At 48.1% G+C, this 15,101-nt stretch overlaps 1 protein-coding gene across 3 annotated transcripts in view; it reads left to right on the plus strand.

Moving 5' to 3' along the window:
• The window catches only part of CFAP100 (cilia and flagella associated protein 100), a 98,640-nt gene extending 86,307 nt beyond the window's left edge, over positions 1-12,333 (plus strand). For all 3 annotated transcript variants that reach the window (XM_029601364.1, XM_029601366.1, XM_029601365.1), the window contains 5 exons: positions 5,997-6,148; positions 7,235-7,370; positions 8,321-8,523; positions 9,624-9,717; positions 11,963-12,333. In XM_029601364.1, coding sequence (XP_029457224.1) covers positions 5,997-6,148; positions 7,235-7,370; positions 8,321-8,523; positions 9,624-9,717; positions 11,963-12,079 — 702 coding nt within the window. In that variant the 3' untranslated portion in view covers positions 12,080-12,333. The remainder of the gene's footprint in view (positions 1-5,996; positions 6,149-7,234; positions 7,371-8,320; positions 8,524-9,623; positions 9,718-11,962) is intronic.
• Positions 12,334-15,101: the final 2,768 nt, after the last annotated feature.

A 15,101-nucleotide genomic window follows, 5' to 3' on the forward strand; every position in this document is an offset into this window, starting at 1 on the left:
CCATTGGTTCCCGACCCCTGGTCTATCTCATGGGTGGAGTTCTTCAAAGGGCTACATACCTTTGTTCACATACAAACGGAACCTCTGGCTGATCAGCCACATTTGCCGCCAGAAGACCTGAATGCCCCAGGTCCTTCAAGGCCTAGACAAAAGGTTTCCACCGCCCAGAAGCCCCACCTATGGGGACACGGACTACTCTGAAGAGGAAGCAGAGCCCCTAGAAGAGGGGGAACTTCCCCCGGGGACAGAGCCTCACAAAACCATGAGACACTTCTTCATCAAGGGCGAGCTCCCTGACCTGGTCACTCACAGCCTGAAGGAGCTTGCTATCCCGGGCCCAGGTGCTTCGGGGGGGAGCCTAAGCCGAATCCCCTACTAGAGAGCTTCTGCCAGACTTCTCGCCATTTCCCTTTGTTACAAGCCGTCCAGCAGCTAATTGACCTGGAATGGAGTGCTCCAGAGTCCTCATTCAAAGGGGGACGAGCTATGGCAGCTATGTACCCCCTGGACCCGGCGGCCAAAGACCTCCTGACATGCCCAAAAGTTGATGCCATGGTCTGCGTGGTCTCGAAGCGCACCACTATCCCTGTGGAGGGAGGAGCAGCGCTCAAAGACGCACATGACCGGCGCCTGGAATCCATCCTTAAACAGTCTTTTGACATAGCCGCTATGTCCCTACAAACAGCGGCCTGCTGCACCATAGTGACACGTGCCTGCTTATCTCAGACCAGGAGCAACACCCCTGGAGAAGTCATGGAACCAGCAGTATCATTCCTTACGGACGCTGCTTCCGATCTGGTGCGTACTGCGGCCAGAGGTGTGTCATCTGCGGTGGCTGCCAGGAGACAACTCTGGCTCTGAAGCTGGTCAGCCGACGCATCTTCCAAAACTCGCCTCACAAGGATGCCCTTCAAAGGATCCCTCCTGTTCGGCAGCGAGCTAGAGAAACTGGCTGACAAATGGGGCGAGTCCCCATTGCCGCGCCTACCAGAGGACAGGACTAAGAGAAACCAGCGACCCTTCCCCCGATCTTCCAGGGGCAGAAGCTCTCAGCGCTTCAATCCATACAGAAACAACTATCAAGCGCCTCGACCTACGGGCAGGAACCAGTCCTTTCGGAACAAGCACAACAAGAGGGGAACCAGCTCAGGTGCAGGACCCAGCCATACCCCATAATGAGATTCAGCCGCCCCATCCAAGGGATGAAGCCATAGGGGGCAGACTAGCCCTATTCTACCACAGATGGGTCACGATAACTTCGGATAAGTGGGTCCTAGCCATCATTCAGGAGTACTACCTGGATTTCCTGTGAACCCCTCCGGACAAGTTCGTGGAATCCCCCTGCCACGACCTCTCCAAGAGGGCGGCAGTGGAAGCTACACTGACCAGGCTACTGGCCCTCGAGGCCATCACCCCAGTGCCTCCACAAGAAAAATACTGGGCATTATTCAATTTATTTTATCGTCCCCAAGAAAGAGGGGACGTTCAGGCCCATCCTGGACCTCAAGTCAGTCAACCGCCACCTAAGGATTCCCCGCTTCCGCATGGAAACCCTACGCTCCATAATAAGGGCGATACAACCGGGAGAGTTTCTCACATCCCTGGATCTTTCGGAGGCCTACCTACACATCCCAATTCATCAGGAACACCAGCGCTATCTACGCTTCAAAATCCTGGACCGTCACTACCAGTTCCGGGCACTACCCTTCGGGTTAGCCTCAGCACCCTGGACGTTCACCAAGATCATAGTGGTGGTGGTGGCAACACTGAGGAAGGAAGGAGTCCTCGTACATCCTTACCTAGACGACTGGCTGATCAGGGCAAAATCCCCAGAGGAAAGCCGCCAAGCAACCAACAGAGTCAAAACTCTACTGGAGAGCCTAGGTTGGGTGGTAAACACAAACAAAAGTTGTCTACAGCCCTCACAGTCTCTAGGATACCTAGGAGTCCGATTTGACACCAAAGAAGACAAGGTCAGCCTGACTCCCACGAGGAGATCAAAACTGTGGAACCGGTTACAAATCCTACTGAGCGAACCTCGGCCCACAGCATGGGATTACCTGCAAGTCCTCGGTCTGATGGCATCCACACTGGAAGTAGTGCCATGGGCGCGAGCTCACATGAGACCTCTGCAGCGCACACTTCTATCATGATGGAATCCACTGTCTCAGAATTACGCCGTATGTCTATCACTCCCAGGCAGAGTCCGGACCCAGCTACGGTGGTGGCTACAAGTCAGCCACCTGAGCCGGGGATCAAGGCTATCCTTCCCAACCTGGACCCTGCTCACCACAGATGCCAGCCTACGAGGATGGGGAGCACACTGCGAGGAGTTAACCGCCCAAGGGCAGTGGAACGCAGAAGAGGCGGGATGGAACATCAACCACCTAGAAGCGCGGGCAGTCAGACTAGCCTGTCTACGATTCACTCACAGACTCCGAGACAAAGCCGTCAGAGTAATGTCGGACAACGCCACAACAGTGGCCTACATCAACCGGCAGGGGGGAACCAGAAGCCAGCAGGTATCTCTGGAAATAGACCTCCTAATGGCTTGGGTGAAAGTAAACCTCCAGGAGATCTCGGCCGTCCACATCGCCGGGAAAGACATCATCACGGCAGACTACCTCAGCAGGGAAAGTCTAGACCCAGGAGAATGGAAGCTGTCGTCCACAGCGTTCCAACTGATAGTGAACCGGTGGGGGACACTGGACATGGACCTTCTGGCAAGCCGGTCCAACGCCCAAGTACCCAGGTACTTCAGCCGCAGGCGGGAACCTCAGTCCCAGGAGATCGATGCCCTGGTACAGACCTAGCCACAGGGGACCCTATTATACGCATTCCCGCCATGGCCCCTATTGGGCGCAATCATTCACAAGATACAACTACACAGGGGACTAGTTTTTCTAGTGGCACCGGACTGGCCAAGAAGACCATGGTACGCAGACATGAGAAGACTACTGGCAGGGAACCCCCTACCACTGCCTCCACACAGAGACCTGCTCCAACAAGGTCCGATCCTCCACGAGGATCCAGCTCAATTCTCTCTTACGGCCTGGCCATTGAGAGAGCTCGCCTGAGAAAGAGCGGATACTCAGGGGTTGTAATCGACACCCTACTCCGAGCACGCAAGTTCTCCACATCCCTAACGTACATAAGGATTTGGAGAGTATTTGAAGCCTGGTGCGAAGACCAGGACATCAAACCACGCTCAAGTAAAATTCCCATGATCCTAGAATTCTTACAGAACGGGCTACAGAAAGGGCTGTCCCTCAACTCCATCAAGGTACAGGTGGCCGCATTGGCATGCTATGGCTCCAAGAGCGAGGGCGACAGCATAGCTTCTCACCCGGACGTGTCACGCTTCCTGAAAGGAGTCAAGCACATAGGCCCACCACTAAAGTGGCTGGTACCTCTTTGGAATCTCAACCTGGTCCCGGATTTCCTAGCAGGAACCTCTTTCAGGCCCCTCCAAGGGCTGTCCCTCCACCTGTTAACATTAAAGACAGCATTCCTGCTGGCGGTTTGTTCAGCCCGCTGCATTTCAGAACTACAAGCACTGTCCTGCCGTGAACCGTTCCTCAGGCTCACTCCAGGAGCCATACAGCTGCGCACGGTCCCTTAGTTCCATTCCAAAGTGGTATCACACTTCCACCTTAACCAAACCATCTTGCTACCATCACCGGATGACTTGAAGAATTCGGAAGAAGCTCGAAGTCTACGTCACCTCAACATCGGCAGACTTCTATCCAGATACCTGGAAATGTCGGAACCCGTACGAAAAATGGACCACCTTTTCGTCCTTCACAGCGGGAAGAGACAAGGGGAAGCGGCCTCGCGGGCAACCATAGCCCGCTGGATCAAGGAAGTCATCAAGGCGGCCTACATAGAAGCAGGCAAACCACCGACTCTACAGGTCAAGGCCTATTCTACCCAGAGCCCAGGCAGTATCCTGGGCAGAACCAGAATGCTGTCACCCGCCGAGATTTGCAAGGCAGCGATATGGTCCTCCATCCACACCTTCTCCAGATTTTACCACCTGGATGTCAGGCTCGGGAGGACACGGCATTTGCAAGGGCAGTACTAAGTGGGTCATGGGCAGCCTCCCACCTGGTTCGGGAGTAGCTTTTATACATCCCATTGGTCCTGAGTCCATCTGCTACACACTAGGAAATGGAGAAATTACTTACCTGATAATTTCGTTTTCCTTAGTGTAGACAGATGGACTCAGAATCCCACCCTTGGCTGCCGTTACACATGGAATTTGAATGATCAAGGGTAAGCCATGTTTTCAGTCATTGAGGATTACCACCCTGCCGGGTGTTGACACTTCCAGTTGAGTACACTGGCAGTCTCCAGCTATAGTCAATCCAACCAGTTCAAGTTAATCAAGTTAACCAAGTTATAAAGTTTAACCAAGTTATGAAGTTATCCAAGTTATTCAAATTAGTCAGTCACACATATATCCACAATGCTTTTCGAGGAGAATACTGAAGAGCTGCACTTCCTGCAGGGGTATATGTACTAGGGGCTGACGTCAGATTGAAATCTGATCCGTCTCCAACTGCTATCAGGAGTACACTATACCCATTGGTCCTGAATCCATCTGTCTACACTAAGGAAAAATGAAATTATCAGGTAAGTAATTTCTCCATTGCAATTTCTAAAAAGATACTTTTAGTCCATTCTCAAAAATGATATAATTATTAGAGAAAACCCTAAACATTTTGAGAAACACTGCCCTAGTGTCCGACCCCAAGGTAAAATGGTTCAAACTTAAATGAAAAGGGAAGATCTCAGAAAAACGTAGGAATATACGGGCGGATTTTAAATGCCCTGCTCGCGTAAATCCGCCTGGATTTACGCGAGCAGGGCCCTCGCGCGCCTATTTTGCATAGGCCGCCGGCGCGCGCAGAGCCCCAGGACGCGCGTAAGTCCCGGGTTTTTTAGGGGGCGTGGCGGGGGCGTGGCCGAACGATGCGGCGTTTGGGGGGTGGGACGCGGCGTTTTGGGGGCGGGCCCGGGGGCGTGGTTTTGGCCCGGGGCGTTCCGGGGGCGTGGCCACGCCCTCCGGAACCGCCCCCAGGTCGAGTCTCGGCACGCCAGTAGCCCGCTAGCGCGCGTGGATTTACGTCTCCCTCCGGGAGGCGTAAATCCATGGATAAAGGTGGGGGGGAGTTTAGATAGGGCCGGGGGGGTGGGTTAGGTAGGTAAAGGCAGGGGAAGGTGAGGGGAGGGTGAAAGAAAGTTCCTTCTGAGGCCGCTCCGATTTCGGAGCGGCCTTGAAGGGAACGGAGGCAGGCTGCGCGGCTCGGCGCGCACCGGCTGCCCAAAATCGGCAGCCTTGCGCGCGCCGATCCAGGATTTTATAAGATACGCGCGGCTACACACGTATCTTATAAAATCCAGCGTACTTTTGTTTGCGCCTGGTGCGCCAACAAAAGTACGCGATCGCGCTTTTTTAAAAAATCTACCCCATAATGATCTACCTGCTGTTGTGTAAAAAAAAAAAAAAAATGACTAGATGCTGTCAAAAACCTCGATGTTGAATAAGCAGAAGAGGAAACTTTCCTCTCTGTGCTAGCAGTGAACCAGTTGCTGATCATGGCATCAAGGGTCATGATGTCATCAAAAGTGGCTTGCTTTGGATGAGGTATTAAACAGAATTCTGGGCTGTCACCACCAGAGACAATAAAGATCTCTTAGCATTTTTTTCTCAAGAATAGGGAGCCTACGGCCGATGAAATGACTAAATACCAACTGATGTGCAATTTAACCTTTTGAAAATTCCCATTTGAGAAGCAACTAAATTAGAGAAAAATACTGAAAAAAAAACACCTTATCGCATTCTTGGTTTTGTATCCTTCACACAAATATACAGCACTTTGCAGACAAGAGTGATACAAATTAATATATAATGATGGGCACAGTATATTTACTCTTCCATTAGAGTAAATAAGTAAGACATGTAATAGTCACCTTGGATGTCTTTCCCTCAGGACCCAGTCCTATTCTTCACTGATCCACAGCAGCTGCTGAAGATTCTCACCGACCTGGAGGAACAAAACCTGTCACTGATCCAAAATTCACAGGGGACCGAGGAAGCGCTAGATGATATCCGACGTGCTTTCTCCATCACACAAGCGAAAATGTAAGCGTTTAGTGTAAGGCCTGCTACAGGTAATGCAAGGTATGGCTGATAAGACCGCTGTAATATAATTAATATTGGCAGCCATTGATAATAACGTGTCTGCACAGGGAGTCACAAATTTGTCCAGTTTGCTTGTTGCAAGCTGTTGCTAGCTCTAGAGAGAACCAGATTGTCCCCGTATATCCTCTTTGAAGGCCAGCTCTATAGAGGAAATAACCCAATGTATAATAAAGCTGAACACTACCTAATTTTTGGTAGCAGCTTTGCAGCATGCGCTGAAAAAGAAACTAAGCTATCCAGTATTCAGATCACATCTAGGGGCCGATGCAATAAGTGCGCTCAGCCGAGCGCACTGTATAACCCGCACTCCGAAGCGGGTTAAATAGACGCTAATCCACCCCCTAATGCAATAGGGAGATTAGCGCCTATTTAACCCGCGTCCAACGCGGAGTGAATGCGATCGCGCTCATCACATGCAAATGCGTGTGAATGAGGCTATTACTCGTTTACTCCGCATTCAGAAAAAAAAAAGTGTGCGTCTCAGACACACATTTTGCTCTCAGATATTAACTCCTGCCTGGAGCAGGTGTAAATAGCTGAGCGCAGGTAAAAGAAGTACAGAAAAGCAGAAAAAAACTGCTTTTCTGTAGTGGGGTTTTTTGTTTTTTTTTTTACTTAAAGTATTTTACATAAATTATTTACTTAAAAAAAAAAAAAAACCTCGGCAGACCGCCGAGTTATGTAGACTGATGCCGATAAACTCTGTGTCGGTTTTCATAACCGGCAGCTGTGGCGGGGTCGCGTTAGCAAGGAGGAGCTAAGGTCGCGCAAGCGACCCTAGTGCCTTCTTGCTAGCGAGACCCCCTAATTTGTGTATAGCATGGTACCCCCCCTTGCGGGCGCGATGCGTGTGTTAGGAAAGCAGGCGCTGACTTTTCAGTGCCCACTTTCCGCGCTATTTATTGCATTGGCCCTCTAAACTGTGCCCTGAGCACAGCACTGTACCTGCTGTCTCTGCCAGATATCCTGTGCCTGCTGGTGTTGCGCGATTTTATGCAGATGTACTCAGGAGACTCTCTGATTCAGGAAGAAAGAGACCGATCTGCTGAGTGACATCATCAACCGCATGAAGAAGGCCATCGCTATTGAGGAAGAAAAAGCAGGCGAATTACAGCTCCAGTCTCAAGTATTCTCGTTTGAGCAACACTCAGAGGAGGATCAGGTATGGGTAGGTGCAGGAATTGGTTTGGAGCGACCAACCACATGCTCTAAAGACCAGGGCAAGTGTACTACTTGTTGGAAACACAGCTCAAAACCTTGCATAAAATATTACAAAATGAAAATGGTTGTAGCTCTCAAAATGCACCTCCATAATCTTTCATGAATTCTATTATCAAACATACACAAAATGTGAGGATTAATTATGTCTTAACATTTCATCCGTTTATTTTTCACCCTCAGAAATTGGTATCAGACTGCGTGATCAATCGCTTAGGCTCTTGCCCTATACAGGGCTACAACCTCTTTCATGATGGCAATGGCACTAGAATAGTAACTTCATTTACCAATTTCTTTAATGTACTCTTTTTATTTTATATGCCAATTTTTGACTTTTTTAAACGTTTTAAAGATTTTTTTTAAAATGTTTTACTTATCTTGCCAAATTCATGACAACCTCTCCGCACCGTTGTGTAAACTTATCCCGGGAGTGTCCAAATCAACTGCCTGACAGGCAGTGCTATCAACCAATATGTGTGTGTGACTGCTAATTAGCAGTCACACACACATATTGGTTGATAGCACTTTAAAAAAGCACGTTTAAAAAAGTCAAAAATTGGCATATAAAATAAAAAGAGTACATTAGAGAAATTGGTAAATGAAGTTACTATTCTAGTGCCATTGCCATCATGAAAGAGGTTGTAGCCCTGTATAGGGCAAGAGCCTAAGTGATTGAGCACGCAGTCTGATACCAATTTCTGAGGGTGAAAAATAAACGGATGAAATGTTAAGACATAATTAATCCTCACATTTTGTGTATGTTTGATTGTATTGAGTGAGGATAGTAGCCCTTCAATTTTGAATTATTTGGGTTTTCTTGATGAATTCTATTATGACATGACATTTTCCAACCTTTAATGTAAAACTGTAAGCCCTACTTGTCTCTTTCTGTAGGAGAATATGATGGACGCCTTGCATAAAAAGGTAAAACAAGTTTATCATTCCTGCCTTGGGGATGACCAAGCCAACTTAAGCACTCTACAAATGCTGATATATATTGAGAACCAGATGGAAGACTTATTGGATAAGATTGAGCTGATGCCATCAGAGGTGTTAGAAGTAGCAGAGAAATTCAAAGACAAGGAGCGAAGACTGAGGTAAGGCTTAATCATCCCTAATGCTAAAAGCAGTGTTTCTAGCTAGCCTCCTGCTTGGAGTTGTGCAGTATTTATCCTTTGTAGACACATTAGCTCAGTGAAATTACAGCCACACTACTCCAGGTAACATCAGTGGGACAACTGCACATTTGAGGTATTTATAAAATGACCCTGCTGTGGCAGGGAGCATAGAAAAATGCACATTTCAATCCAGCTCCCCTCCCCTCCCCCCCATTCTCTAAGAACAGCCGTCTGCTTTGATGGCCTGGTGGTACGGGCTTCAGCAGGCCGGGGTCCCTATCTGCAGCTCTTCCCAGGGTTTGGCTTAGCCCTGCAACCGTTGTGGCGCTAAAGTCATCCTCCCACGAGTCTGGCCACATCCCCTCTGCTTTTACGCCTTGTGCGCAGATATTTACCAAGGAACACCTTATGTCACCCTGCAAGTGCAGCCACAAAACTGTGAATAAGATCAAAAAACCTAACAGAGAATGCTGAGGTGCAAACGGCCATGTCCCTTCCAACAGACAAAGCCATAGGGTATAGGGTGAAGGGTGTTAGGAGGCTTTGATTTTAACCTTTGCGTTCTCATACAGGCTGCACTGTATAAATTTGGGCAAGACACGTACAAACAGTTATGCCACTAAGCATCCTTGACTCTAACATACAGAAGAGAGATTTCCAAAGTCTTCTGATTGCTACAGCCTGCTGATTTTTTATTTTTTTTAAATGTGCATATTTATAATTATACCATTTACAAGATAAATTAATATAATATAAGAAGAAAAATCAAACCTGAAGCATACAGAAAAAAAAAAAAGAGTGTTAAACATGAGCCCTGCTGGTTTTCTGATCAGTTTTCCATGAACAACAATCTAAAGTTTTATAGGGGCACCTCAGCACCATTTCGGGTGCAGTTCAGAGGGGGCTGCAACCTCTCAGGTAAAACACCGTGACATTTATATAAGGCACAGCTACCATTGTTAGGCCCATCACCAGATGGGAAAAGTTCTTAAAAAAGAAAAAAAAAAACCCCAACATTTCATTCTCAGCATTTCTTTTTATTTATTTGTAATTTTTTTTTTGTTCCACTTTATAATCAGGCTAAAGGAGGAGAAATTGAAACAGCGGACGCTACATCAGAAGGAGAGACTGCTACGTGCCATGGAAAGAGCCCAAGCAGACCCAAAGAAAACGGTGAGCCCCCCCCCCTCCCCCCACAAGATGTTTAGAATTATTTCTTGATAACTAGACCAGAGAGACCCGGGTTCAAATCCCAGCCTGATTCCTGCTCATTATGTCATCAGGGGTAGGCAGGAGCAGCTGTCAAGGGCGGCAACCGCAGCAGACAGACGGGCCCGATGCACGTAAAATTGGGCACTCGTGATCGAGCGCCCGCTCTCCTGACGTTAGCGCGCCGAGATCCACCTCTTCCGGGTGCACGATTTAATATTAAATTAGCTGCCGCGGTAAAAAGCAGGCACTAGGGGAAATTGTGTGTCCCTAGCGCCTCCTCAACATCGGGCACCCTGGAAAGGTGGCTGTCACCGCGGGTTAGGAAGCAGACGCTCAATACTAGTGTCCATTTTCTCCTGCTGCTGCCACAATATACATGGCCTGGGCAGGAAGCAGGATATTTTGGTTTTCTACCTGGAGTCCTTGTGTGTGGCAGACTTTTACGTCAGCCTCGCAAGGGCGAATAGGCTGCATGGGATATTCTTTTGCACTGCGGGGATTAGCTAATAGCCTCGCCTACGTGTGCTTTACATGTGATGAGCGCCATTAGCTACGCCTTCAGTTGGACGCAGGTTTTGGACACACTAATCCCCATTTTGCATCTGGGGGGGGGGGGGGGGGGTTATGGCCGCTCGTCCAAAACGTGCGTTGAGCCCTGCGCTGGCTGCAGCGCATGGTAGTGCATCGGCCTGAAAGAGAGGCAGCCCTAGTCACTGCCCACCGAGTAGCAGCTGCTGAGAGGGATTGGAGGAGGCCCACGGAGGAAATCCAGTCTGCCCCTATCAGTAATGGTGAAAGCTGGCTGAGACCTGGCCGACTACAGCCCTCATCAGCCACGGATGAGGACGGGCACTCAGATTTGAAACTCTCCCCTCTGTCCCTTTCATAAATAACAATCGGGCCGATTCAGTAAAAGTCACGGGAGAGCGGGCGAGCGTCCGCTCTCCCGGTACGCGCACAGGCCACTCTCCTGTGCGCACAATTCAGTATTTAAATGAGGGCCTGCGGTAAAAAGTGTAAAGCACACTTTACAAAAGAGGCGCTAGGGACACTAGCGCGTCCCTAGCGCCTCTTTGTTGACAGGAGCGGTGGCTGTCAGCGAGTTTGACAGCCCGACGCTTAATTTTGCCGGCGTCTGTTCTCAAACCCGCTGACAGCCACGGGTTCGGAAACCGGATACCGGCAAAATTGAGGAGGCCGATTTTAAATTTATTTATTTATTTTTAATTATTTTTTACTTTTGGGACCTCCGACTTAATACCGCCATGATATTAAGTCGGAGGGTGTACAGAAAAACAGTTTTTACTGCTTTTCTGTACACTTTCCCGGTGCCGAGAGAAATTAACGCCTACCTTTGGGTAGGCACTAATTTCTGAAAGTAAAATGTGCGGCTTGGCTGCACATTTTACTTACTGAATCATGCGGGAATAACCAATAGGGCCATCAACATGCATTTTCATGTTGCGGGCGCTATTAGTTTCGGGGGGGGGTTGGACGCGCGTTTGACCCCTTACTGAATAAGGGGTAAAGCTAGCGCATCGAAAACGTGCATCCAAACGCGGGCTAACAGTGCGCTCCACTGGAGCACACTGTACTGTATCGGCCTGAATGGTGTGTGTGAGTTGGGGAGGAAGGGAGTGGAATTTGGCTGAAAGGTGAGCCAGGACAATTAAATTTGGCAGCTAACTGGACCTAATGCTCTTTAGCTGCCATCATATTCTAAGGTTTCTATTTTGGCAAGCCTTCAGAGAGTAAAATCAAATGTTTCAAAAGAAAATGGTGCTCAAATGTTCGGCCCACAGATCTTTCACACCCTTGCTCACTCATTAAATCGCTTTTGAATTTGCAACATTCATTTCAGAACCTTTTTCGTACTTAACTTAGCAGTTTGTTAATTCACCACACATGGTGATGCCGCTACTAAAATAAAAAAGTTAATTTAAAAAATATTAAGAAACAGCACAAGCCATGAGGAGATCCACTTTACCTTAGAAAAAAAAAAAAGACCCAGTGTAGGGTTAAGTTTTTCCTGCTTTAAAAAAAACAAAAAAACCGGCCGTTTTACCAATCCGTGCCAGAGAAAGTTTTAAATGATTGTCCCAGGGTTTTAATGAGACGTGTCTTAATATTCCCAGGACTGAGCATTCTGCTCGTCAGAAGCCAATGTTCTGTGCCATCAATACAATAAACTCTTTTCCGTTTCTAGTCTGGAAGGAAGCTGGTATGCCGCTCTGAGCCACCGCCTTCTAAACCAAGAGAGGAGAAGAAGGTGCAGGAACACGTGGAGAAAGAAAAGGAAGAAACAACTTACTTTTTTAATTAGCAGTCTGTTATTAGACTTTGTATTGAACTTGCTCCAACAAGCATCACTCTAGCTGCATGGTTAGTTGCTCTAAAACACACCTAAATAATGGGATCGGTTTCATATTTGGTCTAAAAATTGAAACAGATCATGGATAGTGTTGCAGGTTAAAGTGTTGAGCAACAATAAGTCTACAAACGAGTCTGTGTTTCTACCTTTTATACTTCTCCCTTGTATGATCAGGTGAAGGATCATTAAACTCACACGCAAAGCCACCCCACTCTGCAGTGTTGTCTGTCTAAGCAGTTTGTTTTTGGGCTTGATGTAATAAAACCAGAGTTAAAGGTGGAGAAATTTAGACTTAACTGATAATCCCAAACAGGTTCTGAAGGACAGACTGGTCGAACCTACTGTCACCTCAGCCATTCCTATCCAGTCCATAGTGCAATATGAATGTGTGGAGAGACCTCCATGTCACAGCCTTGCAGATCTTCTCCATGGGAACCACTCACAAGTGGGCCACTGATGCTGCCATGGCTCTGACAGAATGAGCCTTGACATGACCCCCAAGATGCAGTCCTGCCTGGGCATAACTGAAGGAGATGCAATCTGCTAGCCAACTGGCTAGTGTCTTTTTAGCAACAGCAACGCCCAACCTATTCCTATCAAAAGAAATCAAAATTTGGGTGGATTATTTTGGGGCTTTTGTCCACTCCAGGTAGAAGGCAAAGACTCACTTGCAATCCAGACTCTGCAGTGCTTGTTCTCTTGGTGCAAATGGAGTCTGGGAAAAAATATTGGCAGAATGATAGACTGGTTAAGATGGAAATCCATCACCACTTTAGGCAGGAACTTACGGTGTGTACGCAAGACAACACTGTCATGATAAAACTTAAGCCTGGATTTATGCGCGTGGCTGGGTCTTGCGCACGCTGCAAGCATTTTAAAACAGGCTCAGCCACGCACATAAACCCTGGTACGCGCACAAGTGCCGGGCCTCTCCGAAGGGGCGGGCCGGGACAGTGCCATTGTACGTTGTCCTGATGACTCGTGCTCCGGCTGCCGGCTGGCGTGCGCAACTTCAGCTTCAGCCCTGAAGTAAGTTCAAAAACAAAAAAAAAAGGATAGATAGGAAGGGTTTAGGCGTTGGGGAGGAGAGAGGAAGAGGGAGGGAGTTTAGCTAGGGGGTAGGGAAATTTCCTCACAGTCCGCTCCTTAATTGGAGCGGACTGGGAGGGAACTGGGGAAGGCCTGATTGCATCACCGCACATAATTTGCAAAAATTCACCCCCCTTGCATATGGCCCTCCGATTTTATAACATATGCGTGCGCCGGGAACCACACGCACATGGATAAGTCACTAAAGCCTGGAAGACGCTGACCCTGCGCGCTGAGGTGAGGGCCACCAAAAATATGACCTTCCAGATCAGGTACTTCAGGTCACAGGTGCACAGCAGCTCAAAAGGAGCTTTCATCAACTGAGCTAATGCCATGTTGAGGTCCCAAGACACAGCGGGAGGCCTTAGGGGAGGCTTCAGTTGTAGCAGGCTCTGCATGAATTGTACAACTATAGGATATACAGAGATGACTGTACCATCTACACTTTGGTGGTAAGCACCAATTGCACCGAGATCAACTCTAATGGAGTTGGTTTTTAAGCCAGCTTCTGATAGGTGTAAAAAGTAATCAAGCAGTTTTTGTGTAGGACAGGAGAACGGATCTAGGGCCCTTGGCTTACACCACATGGAAAACCTCCTCCACTTCAGTCCATAGGACTTTCTAGTGGAAGGCTTTCTAGAAGTTCTTCAAAAAACTAAAAACTTGGTTGTTCCGTCAAGCCTACTCCCTTTCCCCTCCCTCCCCACGAAAAATACCTAACAGGCACCCGAGTAGTTGACCTGTTATGCTTCTTACTCTCCCCCCATCAACTGACCTTGATTCTACCCTATATCCTCTCTACCCCCCCCCCTTTTAGTCGCTTATGCTTCACCCCCCCTTTTTCTGCTCCACCCCCTATGAATCCTTTATGACTCTATAGCTCTTCCTTCCTTTTATCTTTGCTCTCCCTGCTGTGTGCTCCTGGACCCCTGCATATTACCACCTCTTAAGTTTGCCCCCCACTCCTGGCTCTTACCCCTCCCATGGAAACTGATTAATGACACCTTAAGAACGCTGTCTCCTGGTACATTGTATTGTATTATAGTTGTCGTATACATTGTTATGCTCCTCAGCATTATTTATAGTTCCTGCTACTGTAAATGCCTAAGATACCCCCATATATAGTTCTGGGTCTTAAAACATATATATCTTAACACACTTATCTCCCTTATATATTTTTTGTTACTTGTCTTTCGATTGTTCTTTGTAAGGGCCATGCCCAAAAGTTATTAGTTTTATGTAAACCGATACGATGTGCAAACAGCTATCGGTATAGAAAAGACTCTAAATAAATAAATAAACAAATTAGATAGATAGATAGATAGATAGAAGCCACCAGGACCAGGACCCGAGACACATCATCTGAGAGATTGAGTAGTTGCAGAATAAAGCTCTTAACATCTAGGCTGTGAGCGACAGGGCTTGGTGGTTGGGATGCTGCAAACTGCCTCGATCTTGCATGATGAGATCTGGGGAAGACCCCAGTCTGATTGTTCTCTGGATGGACAACTCCCGTAGGAGTGGAAACCAGACTTGTCTTAGCCAATAAGGGGCTATGAGGATCATAGTTCCCTTGTCCTCATGAAGCTTCAAGACAGTCTTTGCCACTAAGAGAATCAGAAGATATGCATACAGAAGACCCTTGCCCCAATGACGGGCAAGGGTGAACAAGGCTGGTTTGCTGTCTGACCTGTACAGGGAGTGGAACTGAGGCACCTTCCTGTTGCAAGGGGACAAGAAAAGATCTACATCCAGGTTCCCCCAGAGGCAGAATATCCGATTCACTACCCCCTGGTCCAGGAACCACTCGGGTTTGGAGGCTTGACTCAGCCTGTCCGCTACCAAGTTCTCTGACCTGACCAGGTATGTGACCTTAAGCACCATC

The sequence above is a fragment of the Rhinatrema bivittatum genome, chromosome 4 (genome assembly GCF_901001135.1).
Source record: "Rhinatrema bivittatum chromosome 4, aRhiBiv1.1, whole genome shotgun sequence".
In the NCBI taxonomy this organism is placed as follows: domain Eukaryota; kingdom Metazoa; phylum Chordata; class Amphibia; order Gymnophiona; family Rhinatrematidae; genus Rhinatrema; species Rhinatrema bivittatum.